This window comes from Monodon monoceros, unplaced genomic scaffold, assembly GCF_005190385.1.
Source record: "Monodon monoceros isolate NGI ecotype Baffin Bay Population unplaced genomic scaffold, NGI_Narwhal_1 Super_Scaffold_21, whole genome shotgun sequence".
NCBI classification, from domain to species: domain Eukaryota; kingdom Metazoa; phylum Chordata; class Mammalia; order Artiodactyla; family Monodontidae; genus Monodon; species Monodon monoceros.
Genome location: NW_021703778.1, coordinates 113,283,054 through 113,302,894, shown reverse-complemented (window position 1 = coordinate 113,302,894; position 19,841 = coordinate 113,283,054). Strand labels below are relative to the sequence as shown.

The 19,841-nt window shown below is 34.4% G+C and overlaps 1 protein-coding gene across 4 annotated transcripts in view; it reads right to left on the bottom strand.

The window, feature by feature from the left end:
* Positions 1 to 19,841, bottom strand: part of MIPOL1 (mirror-image polydactyly 1) — a 322,300-nt gene that overhangs the window by 145,182 nt on the left and 157,277 nt on the right. For all 4 annotated transcript variants that reach the window (XM_029236546.1, XM_029236547.1, XM_029236545.1 and 1 more), the window contains one exon: positions 10,257 to 10,364. In XM_029236546.1, the coding sequence (XP_029092379.1) occupies positions 10,257 to 10,364 (108 nt within the window). The remainder of the gene's footprint in view (positions 1 to 10,256; positions 10,365 to 19,841) is intronic.

Here is a 19,841-nt window from a genome sequence, read left to right as displayed (position 1 = left end):
GTAAAAATTAGAACAAAAAAGAGAATAAAAAGATTGAAACGGTAAACAGAAATGGAAAATTTAACAAGCTGAAAGGATAAATAAAACCAAGAACTAATTAAAAGAAAATAAAATGCATAAAGCCCAGGAAAGACTTTATAAGAAAAAAGAGAGAGAGAAGAAGAGAAAGAGAAAGCAAATATATGCCACAATACAGACAAGACAGTGAATACAGAGAAATAGAAGAGATTCAAAAATTAAGAAAATTATCTATAGTTCTATCATACCAAATCTGGTAAGTTAAAGGGAATAGGGTGTTTCCTAGCAAAACATACAGACCAACAAAACTGACTTAAGAAACAGAAAAACTAGATAAATATATTGAAACAATTGAAAAGGCAATTAAATATTCTCTGTTATAAAAAGGCACCAAGAATACACGGTTTTAAAAATGGATTCTATTTAATACTTAAGGCAAGATCATTCTAATGCAATTTTTTTAAAGTTTTTTTTTTTTGGCCACTCCCCTCGGCATGTGGGATCTTAGTTCCCCAACGAGGGACTGAACCCGCACCCCCTGCATTGGAAGCGCAGAGTCTTAACCACTGGACGGCCAGAGAGTCCCCATTCTAATGCAATTTTAAACTTGTCAAGACCACAGCTGAAGGCAGAAATTTTGGTCATTCACTAAGCTAGTAACATTAACATCAAAATGGATACAGCCAAAACAAGCCAGAACAAAGCTGGAGGACTCAGGTCATGATGACATGCCTACTACAAAGCTACAGTGATCAATAGTGTGGTACCAGCATACAGATAGATATATTAGATCAATGGAACAGAACTGACAGTCCAGAGCTAAACCCTCATATTTATGACCAACTGACTTTTGAGATGGTATCAAGACAATTCCGTGGGGGAAAAATAGTCTTTCAACAAATGGTGCAGAGAAAACTGGATATCCACATGTGAAGAAAGTATTTGGACTCCTACCTTACACAGTATCTAAAAATTCACTAAAAATTTGTCAAACATCTATATGTTCAACCTAAACGTCCATCAGCTAATGAACTGATAAACAGAATACAGTATACCTATACAATGAATATTATGTATCAACCAAAAAGGAATGAGGTACTGATACATGCTATAGCATGAATAAACCTTGAAAATATTATGCTCAGTGAAAAAAGCCTGTCACAAAGGATCACATATTCTATGATTTCATTTACACAAAATATCCAGAAAGGCAAATCTACAGAGACAGAAAGTAGTTTAGCGGTTGCCTGGGACTAGGGGAAGGATGTTAGCAGGAATGGGGAATGATAGCTAATGTGTACAGGATGTTTTAAGTGAGTGTTGAAAATGTTCTAAAATTAGACTGCGGTGATGGCTGAACAAATATGTGAATATACCAAAAAACACTGAATTGTAAACAGTAGATAAGTGAATTTTATGGTACATGAAACATTTATCAATAAAGCTGTAAAATGCAAAAAACAAAACCACTGATGGACAAAAGACCAAGAGAAAGCAAACAAAAACCAACAGAAAAAATGGGGAAAAAACATGAACAAATACATCTATTTATTTATATTCACACACACAATCCCTTGAACATACGAAAAAAATTCAAACTTACTAATAATTAGAGAAATACTTTGGTAAAACAAAACAAAACCTGATACAGTAAAAAAAAAAAAAACCCTCTAGGTAATTTTCATTTATATTTGAGATTGTGAACTTTGGAGATCAGTTGCCTTGGTTCAGATCTGAGGTCCACCAGTTACTATTACTCATAACATTGGTCACGTTAGTGAACACATGTTGCTCAGTTTCTTACCCTGTAAAATTATAAATAGTTGTACCAACTATCTCAAAGAGTCACTTTGAGGTCTAAATACTACTTAAATACTATATATAAAGCATTAGTAACAGTTCCTGGCACTCAGTAAGTACTGTATGAAGGCAGACTATTATAAGTTTTAAAATTCTCAGGAAAACAATGACAAAACAAATCCAAAATTTATTCAAGGAATTGTTCAACATCAAGAACTCAATAAAATGTGTTACATCTACTAATAAAAACTTTTTAAAAATTCTAGAAAGAAACTACTTAAATATGACGAAACAGGGCTTCCCTGGTGGCGCAGTGGTTGAGAGTCCGCCTGCCGATGCAGGGGACACGGGTTCATGCCCCGGCCCGGGAAGATCCCACATGCCAAGGAGCGGCTGGGCCCGTGAGCCATGGCCGCTGAGCCTGCGCGTCCGGAGCCTGTGCTCCGCAACGGGGGAGGCCACAGCAGTGAGAGGCCCACATACCGCAAAAAAAAAAAAAAATGACAAAACAGTATCAAAATCCAACAGTAGATGTAATGTTTATGTCTAGGTCTCAGAAAGCTGGAACAAGCTGTCATTCCACATTGACAATAGGAAAAGCTGAATAAGGCACAAAGTCATAACTTTTCTTGAGCTCATCAGACAGCTAAGTTCAGGAAGACAACCAGTCTTAATTTCAAGGAGGGACAAGCATCCAAGGCAAATGGGGTACACAGACTAGCTCACCTAGAACAGAACATGAGAAGAAGGGTCAGCCACCACACAGAAACTTCAGAAATTCCTGACAAAAGGGGGTTTGCACCTACTGGTAGATTTTTCCCCACAGATCTCCACCAGGTGCTCATGAGAAATATCAAAGATAGGGTAGAAAACCAGGGATACCTTCCTACAGTGATAGACACTTGCAGGGGATATGGGGGAGGGAACTGGCTGCTGCTATAGAAAGGAGCAAACCACACCCCACACCCCCACCCCAGTTCCAGTTCCTTCTGCGAACAGAACAAAAGCCATCTACAGCTAACAGAGGGGCAGTAACCCTCAGGGCACAGAAAAAAAAAAAAAATCCTGCTTGGGAATGGTAGAAGAAAGAACTCTTTCTATCCCTGGGTGAGTGGCAGGAAATAGACCTGGGCACAGGATCCTATACCAATACCATTAGATAGCTTCTACACTGAGAGAGGGGAATGAAAGTCTCTCATACAATACCTGCCTCAGATAGAGGTCAGAGTTTGTCTGCCATGGAAAGGAATCCTGAGGAAGCCTCACCCCAAAGTCCAAGCACAAAGGGACTGCATAAGATTGAAGCAGAAAACCCTCAGTCCCCCAACACCAGATGATAAAAATCAGCATTCTAATGCTGGGAGAAGGGCAAGAGTGTACAGTGAGATACCCTCCAGGTGTAAGTATATAGTATCAACTGAAAACAAAACGGTGGAGTATGAACATTGAAAAAAGTCCTCCAGTACCTGAGCTTCCATCCTGAGCATAAGGCAACAGCAACCCATTCCAAGAGCAACTTGAAACTTAGGATGCACTAACAGTGACCATAGCAATAACAAAACCCCAATCCATATCAACTCCTGAGTGAATCAACTCAATACTCACACTACTGGCCTGATCCACAAGGTCCAGCATTCAAAAAAAAATTATGAGACACGTGAAAAGCAAAAGCAAAACAAACGAACAACAAACATGTCAAAAGACAACGCAATCACAAAACCAGACTCAGAGATGATCCATATACTGGAACTATCCAACTGAGACTCTAAATTATGAAGGAAAATATAAAATCCCATGGTTAAGTGTCAAAACTAATTGGTGTAATTTAGAATCCATTCTCACTAAAATTAGGTAAAAGTCAGGTAAAATAGAGTAACTGTTATAATTCCTAGTCAAGATTAATTTGGCAGGTCTAGAAACTATGAGAGGGGAGAGGGAATATTATTAAAATTTCCTTTATATATCTTAGCACTGTTTTCACTGGCTATGACGAATATGTAAATTTTTAAACAATGTATTATTTTGAAATAATTCAAGACCCACAAAAACTTGCAGAGTAAGAAGAGTTCCTGTGTAGACGTCATCTAACTTCTCCCAATGATATACATGTACAATAGTATATTATCAAAGACAGGAAACTGACATTGGAACAATTCTATTAACTCGGATATAAACCTTATATAGATTTCACCTGTTTTTAAATCCTCCCTCCATTACTTTCTGGTATAATTCAATGACGCTTTAATATTATAAAATTATAACTGTTATCACTACAAAGAAACTCCGTTACCCTTTAAGAATCATAGCCTGCTCCGCAGCCTAACTCCCAGAAACCACTGATCTGTTCTCTATCACAATGATTTTGTTACTTTGAGACTGTTATATAAGTAGAATCATATGAACAGAACCGTTAGAGATTGGCTTTTCTCATTCAGCATAATGCCCTTGAGACCCATCCAAGTTGTTGTATGTATCAATAAACTGTTCCTTTTTATTGCTGAGTAATATAAGCATACCTCAGAGATAATGTGGGTTCGGTTCCAGACCACTGCAATAAAATGAATATCGCAATAAAGCGAGTCACATGAATTTTTTGGTTTCCCAATGCAAATAAAAGTTATGTTTATACTATTAAGTGTGCAATAGCATTATGTCTAAAAATGTACATATTTTAATTTAAAAATACTTTATTGCTAAAAAATGCTACCATCATCTGACAACACAGGGTTGCCACAATCTTCAATTTGTAAAAACATGTAATATCTGCAAAGCGCAATTAAGCAAAGCACAATAAACCAACATACGCTGGTACTTCACTATATAGTCATCTATGAATATTATAATAATAATGTAAATACTAAACACTGATCTAACAAAAAGATGAGAAAGGTAAATCCTTATCTTCATAGTAGAAAGTCAATTAATAGTAACTAAAAAGGAAATATCAAGAAATAGTATAAGCTTTTCATTTAGAAATATAGTATAGATACAGAATAAATTGCTAAGAGTTGAAAGTGATTTCTTTTCTGGAGCAGAAACCAGGAGAGGTAAGAGGAGGATGCTGATTACAATGTTTTTATTAAAACCCTTATGTAATCATTCATTTTCAAAAATATGTGCTTTATCAAAAATAAAAATTTGAAAAATAATAAAATTTTTGTTTGCTAAATGGGATTGAATATTTCCACGAAAATATTTTTCACAGCAGTGTTTATAAGAGTGCAAAATTGCGAGCAACCTAAATATTTAACATTAAGGGAAGATTTAAGAAAATCATGATACATTTGTGGATTGCAATTATGTAATATATTAAGGTGATATTTATAGAATGAGTGTACTAGATAATACTTATGAAGTGCTAAGCAGGGAAAGCAGGATACTAAATTGTACCTGTGGTATTAATTCACTCAACAGATATTTATTCAATGGCTGCTATAGGTATTTTCAGGAGATACATCTATAGCTAGTTTCAGCTGGTACACAAAGGTATAGCTATACAAATTGTTAACATTTGGCATCTGTTATGATTGGTCATATTTGTGACTTATTAACTGTCAAGTATTTATAATACCATCAGTAGATACAGAGGTATATGAAGTAAACAAAAATCCCTGACCTCATGGAGCATTTATTCCCATCAGGAAAAGAGACAACAAATATAAGATGCAAGATGGCTTCAGGCAATCACTTATTTCCCATGTTTTTATTTTTTTTTCTATTTCCACTTTATTTTAGTGGCCTTTTCAGATTCCTTATCTTCTCAATAATGTTGTAAAATATTCTTAAAATAATAGCCTCCTTTTTTATTGTTCTTATCAGGAAAGTCACGATATCTGTTTTCTTACACTGCTGAAAATGTTAGACTTAGTAAAGGTTTTGGGGTAGAAAAGTGTCACCTGTGTTTTAGAATGACAGCTAATGGAAGTGTGACAACTGATTACAAAGGTGAGAAACTGAGGACAAAACTGTTATTTAGGAGGGTACTATTACCATCTAGATCATGAACTTGACATAGGGTAGAGGTATGATAATACAAAGGAGACAAATCACTGTTGCAGAATTGACAGGACTGGATGCTCTGTCACTTTGTAGTAGGTGAAAGTTTGAAAGGATATGAAGATTATGTCAATGATATTAGCCTGCATGTCTAGGAGTATGGTAGTGCCATTAATTAATAGATGTTAACTGATCAATTTGGAAGTAAATAGAAAACTGCTAAGAATAATTTAAAATATAGGGCATTATGTCACCAGAAAAATAAGTCAGGGTATAGTTGCTTAAAGTTCTCAAAGTGGCTCACTGGCTAAAGGGCTCAATGATGTTAAAGGCCAGCTTCTCTTGGTGTTTCCTTCATAGCTATAAAATTGCTGCTGCTGTTCCAGGCAGCAAGTAAGTGTTCAAGGTAATAAGAAGGAAAGAAACAGTGCCTGCTGCACCTGTCACGTCAGGAAAACAAAAACTTATCCAGAGACACTCTTCCTTCTTCTCCCACCCCTGCTGCAGAATTCCTCTTATGTCTCATTGGCAAAAAGAAAGGCTCAGAAAGTGTTTAACTTTTTCCAGCTTCTATAAAGCTGTAAAGGCAAACAAAGGAGACTATAACTAAGAATAAATGTTAAGTTATACAGTCAATATTGTTTGGCTCAGGTCCTGACTTCCTCCTAGGTTGAAGAGAGGGCTTAGGAAGTCGAATTAGGGATTTGGTTTTAAGTTTATTGAGGTTAAGGAGTCACTAAGATATCCAAGTGGAAGGGCAGACAAAGCATCTGTTAGGATATAAATGATAGATGATGTCATAGGAATGGATGAAATTAGAAGAGACAACCCTGCAATAAACAAAACACCAAATGCTGGCAAGAATACGGAGTAACAGAAACTTGTTATTCATTACTGGTGGGAATGCAAAATGGCATAGCCGTTTTGGAAGACAGTTTGGTGGTTCCTTACCAAACTAAACATACTCTTACCATACGATTCAGCAATCATAGTTCTTGGTATTTACCCCAATGAGTTGAAAAACTTATGCCCACAGAAAAACCTGCATGTGGATGCTTACAGCAGCTTTATTCATAATTGCCAAAATTTGGAGGCAACCAAGAGGTCCTTCATTAGGGGGGTGAATAAATAAACTGTGGTACATTCAGACAATACTAAAAAGAATGACGTATAAAGCCATCAGAAGATATGGATGAACTTTAAATGCATATCACTAAGTGAAAGAAACCAATCTGAAAATAACTACTACATGACATTCTGGAAAAGACAAAACTATGAACACAGTAAAAAGATCAATGGCTGGTACATGTTGGGAGGAAGGAGGGATAAATAGGTGGAACACAAAGGATTTTTAGAGTGAAGCTCTTCTGTATGATACTATAATGGTACATACTTGTCATTTATATTTCTCAAAACCCACAGAATGTACAACACTAAGAGTGAACCCTAATGTAAACTATGGACTTTGGGTTACACTGATGTAGGTTCATGTATTGTAACAAATGTACAACTCTTGCACTGGATGCTAAAGGGCATGGAATATGAGGGAGCTCTGTAGTTTGCTCGATTTTGCCGTGAAGCTAAAACTGCTCTAAAATAATAAAGTTTGGGGTTTTTTTCAGAAAGAAAAATTAAGGGAATAATCACATAACCCAGGGGAACATTTATACCTTAGGAATTGGTAGAAAACGAGGCACCAGCTAAAGAATAACGATCAAAGAAAAGAAAAATGATGAGGATATAGAAATAAAGAACTACAAGAAAGAATTTCATGAAGGCAGGGGCCAACAAGATTGAAATGTGTTCCTCTTAGGCTGACTGGGTTATTGAGAAGGATATGAAATGATAAGTTTTACAGGTTTAACCACCAGAGGTCACCTATAATTTAAGAAAGAATGTCTTTCAATGGAATTACAGTGTTGAAGGCCAATTGTAGGAGGTTAAAGATGTGTGATAAGGAAGATAAATAAATAAAATAAAAGAGGAAAGAAAGGCACTTTATATGACATTTCTTATTAAATCTAATGCCTGCATATTTATGGCTAATCTAAATTTACTTTAAAATCATTAAATGTTCAAAATTGTGTTCACCAAGAAACAAATTTCTTAATATAAGTGGATAAAATTTATTTTAAAAGAGAAAATAATCTGTCTTTTAATTTAAGTAACTCTCAGGGTATAGATTAGTATCAGTATAAATTCAGCCCCTCATCCTATATGTACCACTGTGTTCTACTTATTATTAGAGAAAACTGCAAATATTATAAAAGTAGGGAAAGTGTCATGCTAGCAGATTTATCTAGTATATATTCCATGCTACTTCAAAAATAATGCATATAAGTGATCATCAAAAGTCTAATTTTATGCTCTTTCATAAAAATTAATTTAGAAAGAATTTCCTGGTTATTAGAATAAACAAAGACATTATTATTCAAATAGCACTAGATTACTAAAAAGTATATCCACGTATGATAATCATGTATTTGCAATAGTCATCACTTTGGAAAGTTCTATGCAATGTATGACCATTAGCTTAGATTTTTTTTTTTTTTTTTTTGCGGTACGTGGGTCTCTCACCACTGTGGCCTCTCCCGCTGTGGAGCACAGGCTCCGGACACGCAGGCCCAGCGGCCACGGCTCACGGGCCCAGCCGCTCCGTGGCATGTGGGATCCTCCGGGACTGGGGCACGAACCCGTGTCCCCTGCGTCGGCAGGCGGACTCCCAACCACTGCGCCACCAGGGAAGCCCAAATTGTTTTCCAAACCTATATCTAGGACTGTTTCCTTTAGGAATTATAGCATAATACAATGAAATAAAACGTAAAATTTTCAGCTCTCATCCTATTCAAATTTATTTATTTATATTACTTTTATTACTGATACTAATAATAGTACTACTTATGTTAACTTCCAGGTTTCTTTTGGTCTACAGTTTGCCTTCTAATTTTAACAATCTCTTAGAAATATGCATCTTTTTCTCTTCATAAATAGCAGCTGCCACTTAATTCAATTTAACATAAATACACAATCAAAAATGCCAGAATAAAGACTATGCAATTATTACATAACTTAACCTAGAATTTTTATTTTAGGTTCTATTTTAAATAGTAATAGCCATAACATATAGAGCACATAATATCTGTCCCCTAATGCTGGTAATAAATTAGCACTCATAATGGAAGCTGTCTTTAAAAGATTATGTTACCTTTGATTTGCAAATATACATCTAAATAATTATATACTTAATTTTACTCATACAATAGTAAATTCCTCAGGGTAACTGAAAAATAATCACAGCAATTCTTTTTTTCCCATTTATTGTTCTGGTCTATATATAAATTCAAGAGAAATAAAGAGAAAGTGCATTAAAGAATAATAGCAAAGTTATTACACACCCATCACTGAGAATTTCAAAATGAAGCTAAATACATTTTGTAAAAAAATCTGACTTCAACCATATCTCATACTTTATAAACAGGTTAAATTATTTCCACATCAAAATGTCACCATTTTTCTCAACATTGGTAGATGATTCTGGCTTAATGACTTACCCTGCTAATGACATATTTTTTTCATCATCTGCAGCAAAAAATGAATTTAAGACAACAAAGTACAATACAATCCTCTTGACAGCACATCTTTTTTTAACTGTACAATAACAACAATGATGAATCTTTTATGTTTCCTGTGGATATGTTATGTTTTATTTTTAACCCATTAATGAGAGCATAAGCACCTTGAGGGCAGGGACCCCTACTATGTCACAGGCACTATGCTAGGAACTGGGGCAAAGGCAAAAAAAGAGAATGAAAAGTATCTTAAGAAGAAAAGATAATTAGTAGAATTGAAATAATGTCCTTTTGCATAATTACAGGATCTATATTAAAATGAAACAGAACTTTTGTCATGATATGTACTCTTTACTTGTTACAAGTTCTAGTATAATATATTTTCTTCCTCTTTTTTTGATGTAAGTAACATTTTAAGTACTCTTTCAATTCCCAAACATATTCACATACCTTTCAAGGAGTGTCAGTTCTGTGCGTTACTAATATTACAAGTCATTAAGAAAATTATTGTAATAAATATTGATGCAAAGAAAAAGCCCATTATTTAATTTTTTTTTCTTTCAGGGTGGCCACTTTTTATTAACTACAAAAGGTAACAACATATTTTGAAATCAGAAACAGAATGAACATAAACCTAAAGTTATTATTATACCACCACTTGCAATTCAGAAAATATGTTGTTTTCATGTACACATACACGAGATAAAATAATACCATAACAGAAGGGTGCTGTATCTGTGTTTAAAGAACGGGTTGTTGGCAAACACCACAGCTCACTTCTGCTGAAATGTACACAACTGATATATGCAGCACAGAAAGCTGGCACCAGGGCTTACAACCTTAATTTGCCTGCAAGAAGGAATGGAGATTTACCTTCAGAGCACGTTCTTGATTGTTTTCAGCAGTCAGATGTCTCATGTTGTTTGCTGAAGTCTGGTTCTGCTCTTTCAGATGATGAAGCTCCTGCTCTAGCCGTTTGCACTGCCACAGGGGAAGAATCCCATTAAGTAAAGGAGTTATAGCATTTTTTTCACCAACCCACATGAATTAATGTAAATAATACCATTGTATTCTCTAAAAGACAGAGTATCCTTTGCAATAAGAATAGTAAGTTAGAAGTAATGTTGAATATGAACAAAATAATATTGTTTATAATACTCTGGCAAATTCAATTGCAATTTTCAGTTTGACTTTTATTAATCTAAATACTACCATATAAATTAGAAAAATACTTATTTCTTATACAATTAAGATCAAACTATATTTAAAATTATTTTCTTCATTAGCCAAATGGCTTTCACTATGTATCTGCTGGCTGAATAAAAGTATACTTCTAAAATTCTAAATAAAGTACAATATGATATTTGTGATGACTTCTTATTAATTTTTTAAAATAAAAAAATATAAGAGATTTTTCAGATTTTTAGAAATATCTAAAGAAACAGTTGAGTAGAGAAAAAATAACAGCCAGAGTGCTACATGACTAGGAAACAACTAAAGAAACAAGTGTTTTTAATTCCTATTTTGACTAAACCTTACTTTTAAGTAAAACAAGGGATAACAAAGATGTGAAATGACATTTTGACCTACTGGTAATATATAAAAATTTAAGTAAAAAAGAAATTATAAACAAAATCATAAATGGGCTAATAGAAGCATCTATGTTCAAAAAATCATTGAAATGTCATGCCACTTGAAAACAAAATCTTAATATAAATATATCAAACATTTTACACAATAACTGTACAGAATATAAACTGATATGCTGCATATCAGGACCATATGAAGATACAAGGGTTATTGGCAAAGGAATAAAGTACTAAATCTATCATTCAGTAAAATATTAAAAAACCACTCCTTAATTTATCTAATTTTAAATTAGGATATTTAACAACCAATAAGTAAGTACACATACTGATTCAAGATCTAGACGAAGTTACTTCTACATTACCTGACAAATGGTTAACTGTCATAATGAATTAAAAATCATTATTATGATACAAAATCAAGATGCAGTCATAATCCAAAATGGCGTTTTTTAGTGCTCTAATGATGATTTCTGCCTCTGACCTCAATATTACTCTGCAATCTGTATCAGTATTTCCCAACCTTGAGTAATATACTAATTCTTTTAAAAGAAAGTCTTATCAAACTCCCGATATTCACTTAAATTATATACGTAGTGATGTTTACATACTAATGACATTTTAAAAAATTATGTGCCTAAAACCTTTGTGAGGTGACATCATTTGGACTTTATTTGGAGGGGACACATGATTTACATATTTGTATTTGTCCCTTTTTAGTTTGTAACAATTAAAATACCTGGTCACAAATGCAATCAAAATACAAATGTGTTTAGTGAAGACACAAATCATGAGGCATGAAAACGAATAAGACATAGAAGCATTACAATCTACTAGACATATTCTCGATTAGAATAATCATCTACATTTTCAATTAATTTTAATACAAACGATTACATACTAAGTATTTAGAATGATTTAATATGACCTATAAGGTTACAAAGGTGGGGTAGATAATTTTGGCTGTGGGAGTAAAAAAATGTTTCATGGAGCAGATGACATCTGAGTTGGGCTTATTTTGGATACATAATTTTATAAGCTGAAAGAGGAGAAAGAGGAAGAATATAGGAGAGAAAGACTGAAGATAGAAATATCGGGGTCAAGTGAGAAAGCATGGTCACGAGTTTTCTGATCACCTATTTCTTAGTGTTTCCAAGTAAATCAGAAATGATCCAAAGATAGAAACTTCTTTCTTTCTACATGATACACACAGAAAAATTCACTCACTCTTGCTCAAGAAATAAATGTTGAATTTATTTTCATTTCTTCATAAAGTCTAAATTTAACACTGACCTGGGAATCAAGTTGTGGCAAGCCAACAATAACTTTGAACTGAATAAAACCATACACAAATGCTCTTGTCAAATACATGTTTGTGACTTATACATATTCCCGAAATTGCATATTCTGTGTAATTTTTCCTAGTTTTTTTAACCAAACTCTTTAACTTTGAAATTTATTTTGAATATTTATTTATTTGGCTGTGCTGTGTCTTAGTTGCAGCACGTGGGATCTTTAGTTGCAGCATGCAGGCTCTTAGTTGCAGCATGCATGTGGGATCTAGTTCCCTGACCAGGGATCAAAACCAGGCACCCTGCATTGGGAGCGTGGAGTCTTAACTGCTGGACAACCAGGGAAGTCCCTGAAATTTATTCTGAAGCAAAGAGATAGAACTATTTTTTCATTACCAAGTGTTACACTCTATTAACTATTGTCACATTATGATTTTACATAATATTTGTAAAGTAGATAAAGATCCTACCCTTTAATTTACATCTCAAATTTTCTTGACATTGTCACCAATTTAGTCTCTATACATCTTTATATTTAAAAATTTAAAATTTAATTGTCATTTAAATATAAAAAAAGACAGGGAATAATGCAACAGAAACTGTTGTACTGATCACTAGTATTTACTAAATGAAAAATAAATTTGCTATAATTCTTTCAGATTTTTAAAATATAAAACATTAAAACTTTATCACAAAATTTTCCTTCACCCAATCTCATTGCCATCGTTTTCTCCAAGGAACCCCTATTTTGAAGTGCATTTTCATTCAACCAATATTTGTTAATAAGCACTTACTCTGTGCTAGGCATAATTATATAGTGGTGGTGGATACAGCATTTAACAAAATAGATAAAAATCTCTGTCCCCATGGAACTCATATTCTAGATGGGAAAAGAGACAATAAAATAAATAAGTGAAATACGTAATATGATAGAAGGTGAAAATATTACGGAGAAAAACAGATTAGAAACATGGAGTACAAAAAGAGTAGGTACGGAAATCTTTTGTAACTTTAAATACGAGAAATTTTAAGTTGAGAAAACAATATTTGAATAAAGACACTAAGAAGACAAAGCAGTAAGTCTTCAGCTCTTTGGAAGCAGTGGTTCAAGCAAAAGGAACAATAAGGGAAAGGCTCTGAAGTGGAAGCTTGTCTGGTATGCTTGAGTATTAACAGGGGGAAAACTAGCAGGAATGAAGTAAGCAAGGGAAGAATACTGGGAGATGAGGTGAGAAGAGCCTTGAGATCTTACAGATAACAGCTTTTACTCTGAGTGGGAAAGCTGCTGGAGGGTTTGGAATAAAGAAGCACCATGATTTGCCTCATATTAGTATAGGTTCACTCTTCCTGCTCTGTTAGGAATAGACTACAGGAAGACCAGGGAAGAAGCAGGAAATCTAGAGGTTACCAAGTAGTCCAGGAGAGAGATGAGATGGCTCAGACTAGGATGGTAGTGAGCAGCAGTCCGACTTTGGATGTATTTTAGAAGATGCAGCTCCCCAAATTCCCTTTACGTGGTGGTCATTCTTCTCTTCTTGTTTCTGACTTTAAAAGGAATGCTTCTATCATATAATCATTTAGATGAATTTTGTTAGATGTCACTGGTTACATCCATTTGAATATGTGTATATGTGTAGGAAAAACAGATACCTTAATTTGGTTTACAAATATTTTATATATCAGATTGCTGGTATGTTCCTAAGTGAGACAGACCTGTATTTTTCCTTTTTTGTGCTATCCTTTCCAGTTTTGTTATCAAGGTTGGATTAGCCTCATAAAAACTGTTTTATTTTTGGAAACAGTTTATATAAAATTATCTATTCTTGTAAGAATTGGTAGAAGTCCCCTATCAAACCATCTTAGCTTTCCTTCTGGGTTCAAGTTCCTCTTTTCAGAGCACAGCTTTTAAAAGATCTCTCAGTGAGACATTCTGTCTAAAAATGTGATTATTTTGTTCTTGAGACACTCTTTACTGGATATAACAGTTACGACAAAAGTTGTATCTTCAGCACTTTGAAGATACTGTTCCATTGCAGTCTGGCATCTATTGTTGCTAATGTGAAGTTACTATTAGTCTGATAACCATTCTTTTATAGGTTTGTCTTTTCTCAATGGTTGCTTTAAAATCTTCTGTAGTTTAACTTTGGAGTTCTTCAATTCTACAATATGTCAAGAGGTGTATTTATTTTAATCTTCTGGATACTTTCTAGGCTTCCCAAACCTGGAAACCTCACAGCTATTATATTTTGAAATGTTACCTAGTTCCCATTTTGAAACCCTTATAGGTCATATATTAGATTTACTCATATTCCTTTCATATCTTTATTTTTTAATTTATTTTTTCATATTTATTTTTGGCTGTGTTGGGTCTTCATTGCTGCACACGGGCTTTCTCTAGTTGCGATGAGCGGGGGCTACTCTTCGTTGTAGTACGCAGCCTTCTCATTGCGGTGGCTTCTCTTGTTGCAGAACACAGGCTCTAGGTGCGTGGACTTCAGTAGTTGTGGCTCGGGCTCTAGAGTGCAGGCTCAGTAGTCGTGGCACATGGGCTTAGCTGCTCTGTGGCATGTGGGATCTTCCCAGACCAGGGCTCAAACCCGTGTCCCCTGCATTGGCAGGCGGATTCTTAACCACTGCACCACCAGGGAAGTCCCTCCTTTCATATCTTTTAATCTCTATTTCATATTTTAAATCTCTCAGTATGTGTGTGAATTCTGAGCATCTATCATTAGTGAACTGAGATTCCTGATTCTATCTTCAGCTGTGTCTATCCCTTCCTCTGTTTGCTTATCTTTTAATTTCAATGACTATAGTTTTCATTTCTAGATATTTCCTTGTATTTTTTCAATTCTGTCCATCTTTTTTTCACAGTGCTCTTTTTTACATGTATTACTTAATGATTTCTCTGTTTAAATACACATATTTTATACTCCTTCATATTTTCCTATTATCTCAAATTGTTAATGGTCTCTTTTAATTGTGTCTCACAGTGGACTGTTTTATCTTATGTGGAGAATGCTGTTTTGGTAGAAGTTTTATATTAACCTGTGTGTGGAAGAATTGCCCAGACTGGTTTTGCATTTGCTTCTTGTGGGGGTGACCCAAAGTTTTTATTCATCTAGGACAGGTTTTTGCTTTTTTAAAAATTATTTATTTATTTATTTTTGTCTGCATTTGGTCTTCGTTGCTGTGCGCGGGCACACACTCTAGTTGCAGCGAGTGGGGGCTACTCTTCGTTGCAGTGCGCAGGCTTCTCACTGCGGTGGCTTCTCTTATTGTGGAGCACGGGCTCTAGGTGAGCGGGTTTCAGTAGTTGTGGCTCACAGGCTCAGTAGTTGTGGCTCGTGGGCTCTAGAGCGCAGGCTCAGTAGTTGTGGAGCATGGGCTTAGTTGCTTTGCAGCATGTGTGATCTTCCTGGACTGGGCTCGAACCCATGTCCCCTGCATTGGCAGGTGGGTTCTTAACCACCAAGGAAGTCCCTAGGACAGGTTTTTATGTTAATGTCTTAGTTTGTGAATCCTCACCATGATGGTTATTATATTTAGTGTCCAGCCCTTTGATTTCTCAGTATAATTGTCCCCCTTTGCTCAGTCATGACCAAAGACAAATTTCCTTGTCCCTTTCCTAAACCAGTAAGTTGTCTATTTTTCCTAGATTCCCTTATACTCAAGAGTTGTTCTTTATATGGTTCTGGATATACATGCAAGGGTCTCCATTCAGTTCCCACCTCAAGTGGTCCCATCATCATTCCTTTTAAAGGCAATAAAATCCAAGTTCCTAGCCCTTGGGATCTATATCTGGTCTTATATTCCTAGTTAACTGATATGTTTGTAACTCTTTAGGTTTCCTTTTTTGTTTTTGGCTTCCTCTTCATTTTTAATCTTCACAGATTTTCTCTTTCATTCCTTCTGAAAAGATCGGGGGGAGGGTACTCGCAGGCCAATTTTTATATGAAATACTGTAACCAAAGAGATAAATACAGCTTAATAAATCTATTTTTGTGATGAGGACATTTATCTACATTGCATAGTTGGGCTCAGTTTTCATGGCCATGCAGTACAAGAGGGACAGAAGATAAGGCCCAGGGACCACTCAACGTGGCAAACTGTCCCAAAGTGCCACACTTTCAGGTGTTAAATGATTTTCCTTAATTTAATGAATGAAAAGAAACAAGACAAATGTTATGGAAGAAGAATGTCCCTAAATTAAGTAATATATAATTTATTCTATAGTTTCAGATGGCTTCATTTTAAGCTGACACAATTAATAATAACACAATATCTTCTGTGTTCATATTCTGCCAAACATTAATGTTCTTGAAAGTTCTAATGTGTGAATTAAGACCTAGGAGGTTTTATTTTTTGTATTTTTTGTACTTAAAAATTTTTAATACTCAAATTGAACTTAAGTAAATGCTATCTGTGTATTGTCAGTGTCCTTGAGGAACTAGGATTCTCACCATAAGAGACAAAACATACAGATAAAAAACAAGTTAACTAAAAACACTTTAGTTCAGAACTTGAGTTGGAAGTATAAATATGAAGATACAAAGTTTTGCCTTTAAAAACTGTGTGTGTGTGTGTTGTTTGTCCATTGAAAAAGGCTAGAAACAATAGGAGACCCAGTAGCAATGAGTACCCCTAGCACCTACACTGTGGGTTCCAAGTACGATTTCTTACTAAAAATAAAGAACTTCATGGATATATTGTTAACTCCAATACTAGGACAAGAAATGTACAATGTGATCCAAGAACATATGTTCTTGGCGGAAGTTTTGTATTAACTATCAAAACTAAGGAAGTACCAAAGAAACTCAGAGAGGACTCATGAACTAAACTGAAAATCTCCCCCACTAGCTAAAGACAAGACAATCTAAGCATCAGATTAATATACTAAGAGATCTAGGCACTGAGATCTGTTAACAACATAGTTTTTTCACAAACCGACATATGTTTCCAGATGAAACAACACAAACCACATGTAAAATAGTCTTGCTAATAAAAACTAATCTAAATTTGATCAAGCCTCTAGATCAAATCACCATACTTACAAAAGACAGAAGAGAGGAACATGTTAAATGATACTACAGAGATGCAATGAATAAACTGGGAAATGCTACAATTGACATACTTGGTTTAAAAAAATAAATTCCAAGGGAAAAAAGAGACAGAAGGGAATCTATAAATTTTAAAAAGGCTTAAGAGTCAATCCAATCATTTGCAATGCGTGATTCCTATTTAGATACAGATTCGAAACAAAGAGAAAACGTTAGGATATTTATGAGATCATTGGAATTTGAAAACTAACTGGATATTTCACAATATTAAAGAACTGTTTGTTAATATTTTTGGTATGATAATGGTACTGTAGTTATGTTTTAAACAACTGTCCACATCTTTAAGAGATACACAATAAAAGTTATAGATAAAAAGGACATTATGTCTGGGATTCCCTGCAAGATAATAATAAGGAGGAGTAAATGAGTGGGGCATATAGATAAAAAAGATGGACAATTGTTGTAGTAGGGTGAAAACGTCACATAGGTTCATGATTCTGTGCTCTGTAAGATCACTAATAAGAGGAAAAGAATTAAATTTGCCTCTGCAAACAAACAAAAGTAATTCTACAATATGAGTGAGCTAAACACATAAAATATATCAAAATTTAATGGCAAATTTTTATTAAAGGATTTGACCCATATTTACTATAAGATCTATTTTCATCAGTAATTTCCTTTTACTCATTATTGTGAATTCTGAAGAATTGTATCAAGCAGAAAATATAGTTATGATTCTGTTTTATTTTATGTTTACTTCCTGAAAGATTAACATGCCTTAAGTTTTTAACAAAAAGAGGGAATTCCCTGGTAGTCCAGTGGTTAGGACTCTGCACTTTCACTGCTGAGGGCCTGGGTTCAAACCCTGGTTGGGGAATTAAGATCCCACAAGCCACAGAGGGTGGCAAAAAAAAAAAGTTTTAACAAAAAGTTCTCTCTAAGATTATTACATTAGTATTCATAAAAAAGCTATTCATTTAAAAAATCATGGTTTACATCTCTGTTTCAAAATAAAGGTTAACAAATATGATTAATGGTAGTCAATCGACTCTTAGTGAGAAATTAGTATGTGCCAGGCCCTGTTCTAAGAACTTTACATGTATTAAATCAGTCAATCTTCATGTGGACCCTATGAATTAGATATTGGCCTGTTTGGTAGAGAAGGAAGCAGAAGCAGAGAGTAATACATACCTTCTTTAAAGTCATGCAACTAATAAGTAGGATTCAAATTCAGGCAGAATCATTGTTTATCAACAACATTTATAAGGAACACACATAGGAAAATAGTAAAAGCAATGGAAATAGCTAGAACTACAGAAAAAGTTGATGATGACATTTTAAAATTTGAACTTTGAGCATTTAGAGATAGTTAATTTTTAAAGTAGTACATAAACCTGATATAACGAAGTACACAACATAGATCAGAGTGGAATATGAACTAGCCAGTATACAGGATTACTACATTTAAGTCAGTTCATTCAGACCTAATCAAGTCTAAGCTAAATTAATAAAAACCACCTTGGCAATTATTTCTCACCTTTTAATTGCACATTCTATGGCTAACATAGTATCTGAAATCATAATGTTCTTTTTAGGACTATAAAACAAAAAATTGCTATTATTTTATTAATGTTAGAAGTATTTTCTTTGAAATGAAGGCCTTTATAAAAGCTACATACATATATATGTATACATAAATATACACACACACATTTTTACACCTATATTAGTATGTTAACAAATATACTTATGTATGCGTATACAAAACCACACATATATTTATACATAATTATACATACATACATTTATATGTATATTTATGTATGCATATGCAAATAGACCTGATATCATCAGGTCTTCACATGAAAATGTCCAAAATATATATTTTTCCTTCATATAAACTGCAAACTCCAAGAAGGTAGAGCCCACAGCAAGGCACCTAAAACACAGGTGATATTAAATATGTATTTATTACATTACTGTATTCCCTGCTTATAAATGGCATTTACCCAATCATCCTTGCTAAACTTGAAAATCATTTTAATCTTCCTCCTATCTTTATCCTAAAGTTGGAGTCAGTCCTATTCCTTCAACATGCTTTATTCTCTATCCCCTATGTCATACCTTTCATTCAGCCTCTAAGTTTCTCATTAACTGGCAAGTGTCATGGCTTCAGTCTGAAGCCCTTCCAAACTATCCTCTATTTTGGTAGTTCTCAAAGCTGGCTGCAAAACAATATCATCAGGGGAATTTTAAAAAAGAATGTGTATGTGTATGTGTATGTGCACGTGTTTTCAGGTTGCATCTCAGAGCGAATAAATACTCCAAAAAGCTATTTCTAAGATACAACTCTGATCACACTAACTCTTACCTACCCTACCTTGATATACTTTATTGGTTCTCTCACTGCTTACAGAGTTAAGTTTTGGAGAATGACAGTGGCGTTTCGTGAGCCAGACCCATTTCATATTTTCTCATTCCTCCTTAATTATACACTTGCTCTAGTTCAGACATGATAAATTA